Source organism: Martes martes (genome assembly GCF_963455335.1).
Source record: "Martes martes genome assembly, chromosome: 1".
Classification (NCBI taxonomy): Eukaryota; Metazoa; Chordata; class Mammalia; order Carnivora; family Mustelidae; genus Martes; species Martes martes.
In genome coordinates, this window is record NC_137888.1 from 174562377 (window position 1) to 174576152 (window position 13776).

A 13776-nucleotide genomic window follows, 5' to 3' on the forward strand; every position below is an offset into this window, starting at 1 on the left:
CTTGAATATGGTTTTGGTGATGGATGTGAGCGGAGTTTCCAATTCTGGATCCCTTTTGGCTACTTTATTATTATATTCTTCAAAGTCTACAGAACTAACCTTGGCTGCGAATGGGATACCAACTTGGATGTGACTCTTTGTCTGCTAACTTTAATGATTTCTTCTTCCTAATTATAATACATAATTTCATACCTAGATCAAGTCCTTCATGGAGCTTAGCGAGTTTATCCTTATTTATTAAATTTGCATATCTATGTCTATATGTCACCAAAAATTATATTGTATGTTACATTAAAAATCCAATCTGTCATTTGAATATTGTAGGTGTAGGAAGCTAAGCCACTAAGAGGACTGATTTATTTTATTGTTGTGAATTAAGACTCCATCTATCAGCGCTATGACAAAATATAGACTTATCCTATACTTTTTATTGATGTAAAAGTAGAATTTGACTGTATATACCACTGTTTTGGGAAGAGTCATAGTTTAAGCAACAAAAACAAAAATGAACAAATAATGTGTATGGTATAATAGTTTGCTTTTAGCTCCACAGCCGGGAACTACATGACTTTGGAAAACTCAACTAAAGGCTTACATTGTGGTGTTGAAGATTACACAGAGCTTTGGAGTCCGAGCTCCTGGAATGGAATGCATTTCTGCTACTCACTAGCTGTGTGATTATAGGTGTGATGTTTAACTTTGCTAAGCCTTAGTTTTAACCACCTAAAAATACCAATAAATTTAATACTCCTTTCATAGGCATCTTGTAAAAAGTAAATGAAATGATGTATCTGAGATCTTAAAACACTATTCATCCATGACCGGTCCTATAAGTTGATATTATTACTCTGATTATGATTATTATTTGATGAGATTCAGGGTCAACAATGAGAAGGACAGATTTCTGACTGTATTGGGTAATTTAATCTAAGATAGAAAGAACAAAAATGTATATAATTAAGTGTCTAAGCATCCCTAAGTGGTCAGAGAACCCACCATTGGATGGCTCACAAAATGATTTGTGTCTGTCCTTAGAGGAATCCTATCCTGCACTGAGGAAGGCAGGTACCTATCCACACCTTTCGCCTGGCATCATGTATGACACTGACTATGCAGTAAGACAGCCCACATAAAAAACCAGGTCTTCCCACCTCTGTTTTATAGGAGAAATTCCTACATACCCTGCAAGTGCCAGCTGAGTTACCTCCAACCTGCTGAAGGCTTTCTGAACTCCTGGAGCGGCGTCAGACCTCACCATCTTCTGTCTGTGATGACACACGCCCCACTGCACCGGAGCTGTTGACCCGTCTGCTTCCCCCACGAGACTCGGAGCTCATTCACATTTATAAACCCAGAATTTTTTCACAAGGCCTGTCAAATTGGTTTGCAACTGTGCTTATAAATAAATGAATAGCTTGACAAGTCACACTTGAGAATCAGATTTGTCACTCCAAATCAGCAATTCTCTAACTGCGCTCTCAGGAGATCTAGGGCGTTCTTGGGGCACACCAAGGGCTGTTGGGAGGAAGCCAGCTGGTGGAGGCAGGGGGAGTGGGCGGGGCATGGTGGGGGGCTCTGGTTTTCCCTCTAGGACAGGAGCCAGACTGGTTCAGTTTTAGCCTGTTTTATGAAATGGGCTCTAGCATAAATTTCATTTGGAAGCAAAACAAAAACACAAACATCCCCCTGGACCCCAAACACAATTCTACTGTGGGGAAAAAAAGAACAAAAGATAAAGGAAAACGGGAAATAATAGCCAGTGACTAAAAAAATGCTCTGACAAGCCTGACTCTTCATTGTGAAGATATCAACAAGATGGACTTTTACACAAGTGGTTTGGTTTTTGCGTCTTCAACTGGATCGTAATTTCTATAAGATAGCAATTCTATCCCTCCTATTTATTTCTATTGGTTTGTTTTCCATATGCCCATCAGCATATGAGGGTGTAACACAGACCTGCAAAGCAAACATTTTCTTTCTAAGCTAGGAGCATTGTACTTTAAGCAAATCAAGTAATCAGATCTTTCCTCAAAAGTCAAACTAGAACAAAAGGTCATTTGTATAAATTGCACTAATAACTGAACTTTTCTGTCTACAAAATTATTGCTGTTGAATATTTATGTAAACTTTGGAAGATATAAATGTCACTCAGAAATTAGAAGCAAACACTAAAGTAAGTAGATATTATTCCAAGGAACTGGAGTCATATTTTCAAAAAGTAGCTGAACTGAGGACTCATATCTCCTTGGCCATGAGATAAGATGAAGAATCAAGCATTTTAATATAGGAAGCAAAGTTCTAGGGGGAAAGGAGATAAAATGAAGTTTCTATTTTTCAAATAATGTGTTTGCATCAAATCAGTGTTTTTCTAAGGGATATTAAAAAATCTCAGCTTCTCTTGAGAGCAGAGGGTGTGAACTTATATTAAAAATGCAGATTCCTCAGCCCTGCTTCCTACCTACTGACTGAAAATCTTGGACATACCTCTGAGAGCTGCATTTTTCACAAGGATCTTATGCGTGATCAAGTTTGAAGCCTACTGATACAGACTACGAATTCATAGCAACTCCATAATGAAGCTTATGTATTTCTCATTTTAAGATACACTGAGTACAAGAATATAAGATGCCATTTATTTGTGAACTTTTTCACTTTGTCATATTTGCCCTTGGTTTAAAGCTATAGGATGTTATTACCCATCATTAAAACACTTCAAATAGAGAACTACAGCAATAATAGTCTAACCCAAGGCGGTAGTGTAAAAGAGCACACACCCAGCTGGGCAGGCTGAGTTTAAGGGCAGGCTTTACATCTTTAATGAACCGGAGCTTTTTCCGACCATGGCAGGCAGGTGGTTTTGCACGCATTGTGTTAAAGGGTCACTGCTCCAGATCGGTGGAGGCCAGTGGGGATAAAGAAAAGAGGATTGGATGGCAAGGGGGAAAAATGAGGGCAAGACTGACAGGGGCACACAGGATTTCAGCTTGTTAAATCTTCGTGTGACAGAGGCAAGAGTATCAGATGGCTCTTGACATCTTCAGCATGTATTCCCTAGGAAAGGCTCACCTTAACAAGGCTCTCAGGAGTTGAGTATGAACAATTTAAAATTTTATTACAAAGAGGCAGCACAGAAGGGAGATTGTAATAAGCCTGGCATTATGCAGACTGTCATTCTTCCTTAAACATGGGAACATATGGTTCATTTGCCTATTTGATACTCATGCTACCTGATGTACTAAGCACTATTACATTAAGTAGTTGGTGATACAAAATAAAATTAGGTTTATTTGCTTGTTCCATTAGGAAGCTTTGCAAGGAGGAGGAAGAGGTGGAGAAGCCTGCTTGCTGGATGCTATGTTCTGGTTAAAGTTGCATTGAATAGACTTGTGGAGGGGATGCTTTTTAGGGTTGAGCACTTGGGGGTAAAGGGAAAAGGAAAAGGAACAGTGGTGATTCAGAAACAGTGAAAGATACATAGAGAAGGGTCCAACAGGAAGGGAACATCATATAACTGGCTCCCTTATATTCAGGCAGATGGACCCCCATTAGCTGATGCCCCACAGGGTAAGATGGTCGTGAAATGTCTCCAAGGAGAAAGAGGAATTGGAGCAAAGTGTTGGGCAATGGGTTATGCAACCAAAGGAACTACTTTGTCTAGCTCATTAGCAAAAGGTGGAAAGAAGACTAACTAATTTTTATTCTGCTCATCTTCTGTGTCACTCTGCTAAGCACTTTCAAATAGGTCCTCCCAAGGGTACATTTTTACTCATGAAGAGAATAAAGATCAAATGACTTGCTCAGTAACCATCAATTCTTTCTTGGCACAGAGAACACCCTGTTCCTCTCTTTCATCCTTCTTTGTCTTCTTTCTCTCTCACCTCTTCTTCCTCTCTCCACTATTCACTGCCATCTTTCAACTCCTCTTCCTCTCCTCAGCCCTTTCCCACAGCTGACTATTGTGTTCAGGAGGGAGGTCTCAAGGTGCTGGAGTGGCGTGCACATGGAAGTGGGCCTGCTAAATTTTGGGCTAGAAGGCAAAAGTACTGTTAAGCACCACTACTAGATTCCATGCTATCTGAGGGGTTCGTATGTTCCCATAAAGTACATGCATTGTGCCAAGGGTCCAGGGCCACACAGGGTTTAACAGTATCATTACTAAGGGATAAAGCACACAAGATTCATGGATTTGAGAAGGTCTGTTTGTAACTCTGCACCTCTCCTCTCTCTCTCTCTCTCTCTCTCTCTCTGTCTCTGCAACCCCAAGTGGATAGAGGTAATAGAATTGGTTCCAGGGCACTCAGCAGTTCTTTTATATCAAATTGGGGAAATATGATCACATTTGGAGAACAAATGCCAAGAGATAGAACCTCTACTTTTCAGCTTGATATTTAGTGAATTAGAAAGCATCTTTGTATTTACCTCTTTGAGACTACTAAGGTAAAAGTGGTAGAAACATAACCATACGTAACTATGTGACAACCATGTTCCTCAGAAATGCATCTGCATATGAAAAGAAGTAGCCGGTGATGGATATTAAGGAGGGCACGGATTGCATGGAGCGCTAGGTGTTATATGCAAACAACGAATCATGGAACACTACATCAAAAACTGATGATGTACTGTATGGTGACTAACATAACACAATAAAAAAAGAAAGGAAAGAAAAGAAGTATACTTTAACTTGGAGATATATAAAGTATCTGATGTACTGCTTGACATATAGAAGGTGCTTAAAATGGTTATTTTCATTACTAACGACCACTTGTCTGATATATAACTGGATTTTATTTTATTTTGCTTTGCTTTATTTTATTTTATCTTGGGACATGAGAAATGTGGTGGATGTTTTCTTTTATTTTTCTTTTCTGACAGATGAGGAAGAAATGTGGTGGATTACTTATTAATTCAGCTATCTTTCATTAATAGGAAAAACACTCTATCTCTTTATTTTTATTGCTCAGAGACTGTGCACTCTGACCAAATCTCAGGTGATTTAGGCATTGTATTTAATGCTGCCCATCAGGGGACAACTTTGAGCTGTCTGTCCAGTGGGTTAACATTTCCTATTAAATTCAGGAGGTGAGCCCTGAACAGGCAGCCAGCAGTCACAGAGCACAAGGAGATAAATCTAGGCCTTTGATTGCTGTCAGTTCACTTGCTAAGTGGATCCACAAGGAAAAAAAAGAAGTGATTAATCAAACTTAGCAGATGTGGAATTGATTCCCTCAGTCGCCCAGAATGCCTTACAGAAATAAGCTTAATCTGTATTCATCTTGACTTTCTGTGGTCAAGTTTGTGGTTTTTACCTTGGCTGGAAGAGGTAAGAATGTGTAACTGGGATTTACATAAAGATTAGGATCACAGGGGCACCTGGGTGGCTCAGTGGGTTAAAGCCCCTGCCTTCGGCTCAGGTCATGATCTCAGGGTCCTGGGATGGAGCCCCGTGTAAGGCTCTCTGCTCAGCGGGGAGCCTGCTTCCCCCGCCCCGCACCCCCGCCTGCCTCACTGCCTACTTGTGATCTCTGTCTGTCAAATAAATAAATAAATAAAATCTTAAAAAAAAAAAAAAGATTAGGATCACAGCAATAAAGGCAGCCAATGGCGGGAGAGTATACAAATCACCCAGCCTTCCCACACATGCTGTCTTTTCAGTGTCATACAACCGTATGGGAGAGACAGGTACTATTTTCCCCGTTTTTCAAGTGATTTAACTGAGGACTACTGAAGTTAAAGGACTTGCTAGAAGTTACCAACTATATGAGAAGTAGGGTTGAGACTTGAACCCAGATCCTCTGACTCCCAATAACTTCAAAAAAAAAAAAAAAAAAAAACCATTTACTTTCTTTTTTTTTTTTTTTAAATTTAGTGTTGCTTCTTCTAAATGATTTCTTTTTTTTGCTTTGTAACTTTTTTTTTTTAAAAGATTTTATTTATTTACTCCACAGAGATCACAAGTAGGCAGAGAAGCACGCAGAGAGAGAGAGGAGGAAGCAGGCTCCCTGCCGAGCAGAGAACCCGATGCGGGGCTCGATCCCAAGACCCTGGGATCATGACCTGAGCCGAAGGCAGAGGCTTTAACCCACTGAGCCACCCAGGCGCCCCCCAAAAAACATTTTCTTATGGAAGGAGAATATGTGTCACATTCTTGACTAGCTTAACATTTTACTCACAATACCTAGTTTATTATTTGGAACATAAAAGGTGTTCATTAAATATTCATAGAATGAATGAGCACATCATGGGCCTATTAATTATTAAGTAAGTTTTGTCTTAAGTCAGGTAGATACAAACAAAGCAAAGTAAATTTTAACCTTCATTGATTTAGCAACACAGAAAATATTTATTGAATGTCTGTTATATCCCAGGTTGGAGCTGGGTGCTGGGCCTGTGATGGTGAAGGAGAGTGGGGCTCACTACACTGTCTTGTTACAGTTCAGCTGCCAGGGTTCTCTAACCTGTGAATCCATCCAATCAGCCAATTTTGGCTGTTTTGACAATTTACAGCAATTACAATTGTCTGGCTCAATCACTTGGTCACCTGAGGAAATTGGTGAAATATATATAAAATTATAACTGTGATAAGAGCTGCAATTTTAACCTGGCACACTAATGTTTTACATTGACTTCTAACATAATCTCTATGCTGGCAGTCACTGCATGGGGATAGTGTTTAAATAAATTCAGAAAACAGCGACCTCAAAAGAAAAAACAAAACAAAACAAAAAACCCCAAATACCAAGATTATGCTAGTGGTTTTATCCAAGGTCAGGTCACTCATCAGTAACAGAACTGGGATCAAAATCCCTGTTTTCTAATTCCCAAGGCAGGGCTCTTTGCAATACAACCCTGTTTTCCCCATAGGAACATACCTTTGCTACTATAGATGCTATTGCTAAATAACTTGTAGTACCAAAAGAATGAGGTGGATGTCATAAGACCATACATTCCCAGCAGGAAACCAGGCAGCCTTTGGACTCTGTAATGCTATCCACCTATTTTTAGTTGTAGGAAAACTTTTCTCCTTGGACAGCATGCCATGAATACAGGCACTTACAAAGACAGAAATCATAAAACAGTCAAGACTTCAATTGTTGCACGCAGACCCATTAGAAACATGTTAATTTTCTCAGAATTGTTGCTTGACTTGAATTACCAATACATGAAATAAGGTTAAACGATGTGAAAACAGCCCTTCAAAAAATAAAGAATCAAGTATGTTCTCCATTATCTGTTGAGTGGAAAAAATCTGGCAACATAGATGGGCAACTTGGCATAGAGTCCAAGCTTTATCATTTACTACCTCGGTGATGTATGCTGTCTCAATCCATGTAAGAGTGGAGGAAATTGTCAAAATATATATACTGCCACTATTTTTTTTATAAGTAGGCAATACAGTAAGATTACTTTGAATAGGCTTCTTTAGAGTCCTTTCAACCATCTCTAGGTAGTTATGCTTTATTGAAAGCAAGAGTTAGTGACAATGAAATTTCAAAGTAGACAGGACCGTATAGAAGTTTTATAGCAGAAAGTAAAAATGTGCATTTTCCCACATGGGTATTTCCAAGGTCAAGAACTAAAAATTATTCCTACTTGGAATCATTGTAAATATTTAAGTGGTTTCCATTTGTGACTCTTTAAATCTTTCTATGTATACAACTGTGTCATGTTTTAACGAGATATGAGAGGGTAGGAATTACATTTATTTTTCTGCTTAAGTGAAATAAGCAGTGCGGCATTCAAAAATGTATATTGGGACTCAACGTTCTGTCTTTGAGTTTAGGACCTGGTTCTATAAAATTCCTTCTTTCCTTCCTCTCCTAGCTCCCTCCTTTCTTTCCTTCTTTTCTTTTTATCACAACTCTAATTTTTACCTTCAATGTCTTTGGAAATCACTACGATTAGACGACAAAAAAGCCATTTAGTCAACACAAACTGAAGCTCAGGTGCTGCATTTCTCAGTAAGCAGCATGAAACCATGCACTTAATGAAACCATCAGGTCAGAAGGCAATAGAAGAGGGGACAGGACAGAAATCATGCAGAGACACAAAGTCTCACCGAACTGGCTGTGTGACCTTAGCAAATTACTGCTTAAGGTAATCTATAACTGGCAGAGATATACGTCTGTAATTACCATGTACTTTGGGGCTGAACTTTATTTTTTTTCCAATTTTTTAAGATGCATGTTCAGGAGATAATTTTGTTTGTTTGTTTATTTTCTTTTGTTGAGACCTGTAATGAAGTCCTATAGCAGTGAGAGAACAGAATTACAGAAGAAGCATCTGTGAATAGAAATCACACAGATCACTCCTTTAATTATAGTGAGACAATGCTTAATCTGATATGCTGTGAGTGGCTAGTCACACGCTAAAAAAAGATCCCAAATTCATTCTACCGGGGGCAAAGCAAAACATAAACCTGAAAAGCCATTTTAAAAGCAGTTTTCCTCGTACTCTACAAAACTTTTGTCCTCTCTTTTTCGTATTTTATTCCAATCCTCTTCCCTCTCTTTCTCCTCCCCACATATACTGTGTTTGAGTTTTTAAAGGTTATAGAAAGTAAACAGCAGCCTTTCCTGCTTAGTTGTGGACCTTCAGTCACTTTAGGAAACAAAGTAATCAATTGATCCCAACTCTCAGTACAGACCGCTGTTTGATACTGTGCTACCTCTCGAGTTGTCCGGTTCTACCGCAGTGTGTTCAAGCCTCAATTAGATTTCAGCAATCAAGAGGAAACATCTAAGAGGAATCCGCATCCAAAGCTCTGGAGAATGCTTGCAATGATCTCCCGGCCTGTCTGCACAGAGCAACGAGCCCAGTCAGGGTCAGGGCAACAGATTTCCCTTCATCTGTCCTTTCTCCTTAGCTCTGAAGCTTCTGTTCTTCTGTCTCAAGGTGTCTCCTCCAGAAGAGCTTTTCTCTAAAGCTGGTGACGCCTTACATATTCAAACTTTTTTTTGACACATTTATTCATTCTACGGATATTTTTGAGTTTGGGTTCTATGCCAAAGGCATACGGCATGCGCAGATAAATTTGACAAAATCCCTGTCCTGGGAAAAGCTTCAGTGTAAGGCTATAGAGGCCACTGGAGACAGAAGACAGTAAGGGAAGAGAGTGCCCTAGAAAGATCTTGTGTATCTTGTCATGTCTGGAGAGGGTGTATCTTGTCATGTCAGGAGAGGGTCTCCGAGGCACCAGATATAACTCTGATAGCACTCTATACAACCAGCACCATTTGTTTTAACCTCCTTTTCTCTCTCCCTTAACCATAAAAGCAGTCCTAGATCAGAAATAACAAGATGGTGTCCCTGTATCCAGCCTTTGGGCATTTTTACTGGCTCAGAAAATTCAATGCCAACACACCGGTTTCTAGTTTTTCTTGAAATATTTGAAGTTCTACAATCCTGTCTGAAGTTCTACCCTCCCACAAAATAACATGTGCCTGAATTTGGAGTGACTATGTAGTTTTAGTGTAGAACTCACTCTCCTGGCCATCACAGCCTTGTCTTGTAAGACTGGCAGATTGCCATTTCTCATCACACTTCACCCGGCTCTTCTTTTACCTGGCCTGTCTTGTTTGTTTATGCTACCTTCCTGATCAGGTACGCATGGGAGTTAATGGTACATATAATGCCGGCAAAGAGCTCACTGAAACGTTTTCTTTTTTTTTTAAGATTTCTTCTTTTTTTTTAAAGATTTTTTATTTATTTATTTGACAGAGATCACAGGTAGGCAGAGAGGCAAGCAGAGAGAGAGGAGGAAGCAGGCTCCCTGCTGAGCAGAGAGCCCGATGTGGGGCTCGATCCCAGGACCCCGGGATCATGACCTAAGCCAAAGGCAGAGGCTTAACCCACTGAGCCACTCAGGCGCCCCGCTCACTGAAACGTTTTCACATCTTCAGCACAATGGCTCATTCCACTGGGCATCTGATCACACAGTAACGCACATGGATCATTACAATAGAGCTCAACTACCGACTAGTCATCTCTAGGTGTACAAGGTTCTACAGTACAACTCAATGAAATATATTCTAAGTAGAGAAAAACACCTGTTTTGCTCTATCTCAACTCTCCTAGAAAACATGCCAGTGCCGATCCAGGATTTCTCAATCACATCCAGAATAGACGGAAACCCCTTTTCTTTCTCTACAGGAACCTCTCTACATTTTTTTCATGCGGTGAATTCATTTTGTCATGGGGCGAACACCTGTGTGACTATTTAAAAACCACAACACCAGGTGTGTGAATATAAGTGTCTCTCTCTTTTGTGTAATGCTCTTCTCACTGATTTCTCAGCAGGCTGGGTCAGGAAAAATCTTCAAGCTGAATATAGAAAAAGGTCTTAAAGGATTTTTAAAAATATATTACAAGTGCATGCACTAAATATACTGCAACAAAATTATACAAATAGGCCTTAAGTTTATAAGGTTCTTTAGTTTTTGCTACCATGTGGAAATGTTTAGTATCTGTGAGTACCCAGTTTTAAGTTTATCATAAGGGAGACAATTTTAGAAAACTTAGATTTGGAAGACACTGTACCACAAAATAGTACAAAATATAACACAAAGGAGCTTTATTTACCTTTTGCTTTGTCTCAGGCTCTCCGTTCCTCTTTTCCAGGAGATAGTTGCCCTAGGAAAGGCATTTGGCTTGCATTCGATAGTAATATCCCCACCAACTTGAACAACTGAATTTTTTTTAATGGGATTTTTAGAGAAATCAGGAGCTGAGGCTAAAAACAAAATTAAAAACAAAATTGTTGAGTCACGTCCTTAATTAACATGTGGTAATGTGATGTGGTATATGAGACAAAATTTAATATTTGTACCCAGAACTCTCAAGCTATTTTGCTCACATTGTTCTAGGGCCAGTTACCAACTTGGCATTTTGGAGTTCTATTTTCATTTGAAAAATGAAGATGACAACAGATATCACCTCAGAAATTTACTGTGGAGATTAAATGATATAATCTCTGTGAAGAAGCATAGCATACTGCCTGGCACAGAATATGTATTCAACAAATGTAATCTATTTTTGTTTTGGTGCAAGTCATTGGCATTAACAAAAGCCAGTTGGACTGAGGGAAGAAGCGAGTTACAGAGAGTCACATTCTTAACAGTGTTTATAGTAAAGAGGGTGAAGACGGTTCTGAAGAGTCAGAAGGGGGATCTGAACCCTGATTAGGGAAATCACCAAATCTATTCCAGTCAAAGTAATGATCTTAAATATGAAATATAGAATAGCAATGAATTAAATCAGGAATACTCGATCACTATGTCAGATTTCTTCAGGCAAGCCTTTAACCAGCAAAACGGAAATACTCTGCCTTCTGTAGAAGCAGGCAGGCTGAGCAGAAATTAAAAAAAAAAAAAAGTCTTTGTCAGTTTCAACTTTATCCCCATTCGATAAATGTTGAACAAATACTAGTTCATGAGAGTGAGAAATTATTAGACTGCTTGGCATCTGAGTCTTTCCAGCTTCATGAATGGGGGAACCCATGTGTCTAATCCCCATCCCTAGTCTAAAGTCTAATAGAGCTGAAATTCTCTCAGATATGCCATACTCTTCTGTCTCTGGGCATTTCACGTTTTGTTTCTTTGCCCTTCCACGGACCCGTGTGTGCTTTCTTTTCGAATCTCAGCTTAAAGGGAACGTCCTCAATTTAGGGTTATATTCAACTTGCCATGAAGTCTGACAACAACTACTCAATTACTGACCGTAATAAACATATTAGGTTTCTTTTCTCAGTGAAACTATAGGTTCTATGAAAGTAAAGATCACTTAAGTATCGATAATTATATTTTTAGTGCTTAGTACATATAAATGTTCAATAAATAGTAGTGATTCAAAGAATAAAAAAAAAACAAATCAATGGCCATCGTCCAAAAGCTCTTGAAACCTTGCCTCTTTGCTTGATCTGTCCTCTCTTTCCTCTCCCTTTTTCCTACCATGAAGAAAAATTTGTGATTAAAGACACTAATGGTTATTTATTGTAACAGATAACCACTTAGATTATCATTCTCAAACTGCTTCTATCCCCAATTTTTCACTACCGGGACTTATCTGCCCAGCTTTCTTTGAGGTCTGGGTGATCATGTGGCAGAGTTCTAGTCATTGGCATAGAAGGATTTTACTGTAAGGATGGAAGACAATTTTGCATTTTCTAATGAGAGGGATAAACTTGGTCACTTTTGTCCCTACCTTCCCCTTCTCCTTTAAGTAGGGACTTTATTTCTGTAGCAATAGCAGTCATCCCCTCAAGGCTATACGCATGAGGGAAATGTGTAAAGAACATCATCAATCACAGTCCTATGGCTCAACTACCACCCCTGAACTTCTTGTTAAGAGAAAAAAATAAATACCTGCTTAAATCATTATAAATTGAGATTTTCCTTTCTTTTCTTTAATTGGCAGGTGAAAACTTTTTTTTTTTTTTAAATTTGAGAAAGAGACAGAGAGATAGTGAAGTGAGAGGGAGCATGAGCAGGGAGGAAAGAGAGAAGGAGACTCCCCACAAAGCAGGGAGCCCAATGTGGGGCTGCATCCCAGGACCCTGGGATCATGACCTGAGCCGAAGGCAGACACTTAACAGGCTGAGCCATCCAGGCACCCCAGATGAAAACACTTCTAATGGATAATTTTGAACTGTACTCAAAACATCATGTGCTGGGATCAGCTTTGGAGGAGACTTTTTCTGGTTTGTATGTGCCCAACAGTGGGCTTCTCTGGAAGTTCTAATGTATTGCTCAAGTAGGATAATAATTATGATCCTGCATTTTTTTTAAGTTAATTTAGACATTTCCCATTATGTCAAGGTAAAGCAATCTCTAATTTACAGAAAAATTGGATTCATATTATGTATAATCATAGCTTGCTAAAATGTCATTTTGAATTTTTTGGTTATAAGTGAATGACTTACCTAATACTCTCAATTCTGCATTTGCATAAATTATCCGGTATTTGTTTTCTGCAGCACACTGGTAGACACCCGAGTCTGACACATTCAACATAGTTATGGTAAGTGTCCCATTTTCTATTTGAATTCTTTCCTAATAAAAGAAAAGTCATGTAAAAATGCTAGTATGTAGGCATTCTCTTAACCAGAATACATTATTAAACATTTGTGCATATCTACAAGATAGAATATTTTCGTGTATGAGAGCTGATGTTTATGAAGATGAAACTTAACATCCTGTAAGATTCTGAGCAGCTTTTTGAAGTTGAAAAAAAGAAACATCCTTCATATAATTTTAATGGTTAATATATTTTATGTTATCTCATTTCTTTGAAAATTGGCATTGTCTGCATAGAGTATATGTTACTGTTCTATTATAAGGTATATAAAATAATTTGGAAGATTGTACCATTCCAATTATTCTAGAAAATATGGTCAATAATAATGCTAGACAAGAATATAATGGTTAGAAATTCCCTTGGCTTTCCATCATAAGGTCTCCAAAAGACTTGAAATGTGATGACTTGATAATGTTCTAATTGAGTCATAAGTTGGAGAAGCTAAATTCTCCTTTTCTGCAGCCTGCCATAGTATGCTTAAACAGCCAAAATCTGTTACAGAGTCCCATTTGGAGTATAGAAATACAATTTTGAGTGCACATAATGAAATAGTTTAATAGAGCAAATATAATTTTAAAAAAATATTTCAGTATACCCATTACCATCCTTTAAAGATAATAAAAGTAGGCTGGAGGAAACAGAAAATGCTCTATGCAAAAGGTATTCAGGAAGAAAATTCCACTAAAACCAAAACAAAGAACAGCA

At 38.6% G+C, this 13776-nt stretch overlaps 1 protein-coding gene across 4 annotated transcripts in view; it reads right to left on the reverse strand.

Annotated features, from left to right (window-relative positions):
• The window catches only part of CNTN6 (contactin 6), a gene marked incomplete at both ends in the record, with an annotated part of 232208 nt that overhangs the window by 58558 nt on the left and 159874 nt on the right, over positions 1 to 13776 (reverse strand). For 3 of the 4 annotated variants that reach the window (XM_080821633.1, XM_080821632.1, XM_080821631.1), the window contains 2 exons: positions 10579 to 10729; positions 12917 to 13046. In XM_080821633.1, coding sequence (XP_080677759.1) covers positions 10579 to 10729; positions 12917 to 13046 — 281 coding nt within the window. The remainder of the gene's footprint in view (positions 1 to 10578; positions 10730 to 12916; positions 13047 to 13776) is intronic. The other variant, XM_080821634.1, reaches the window with a different exon arrangement.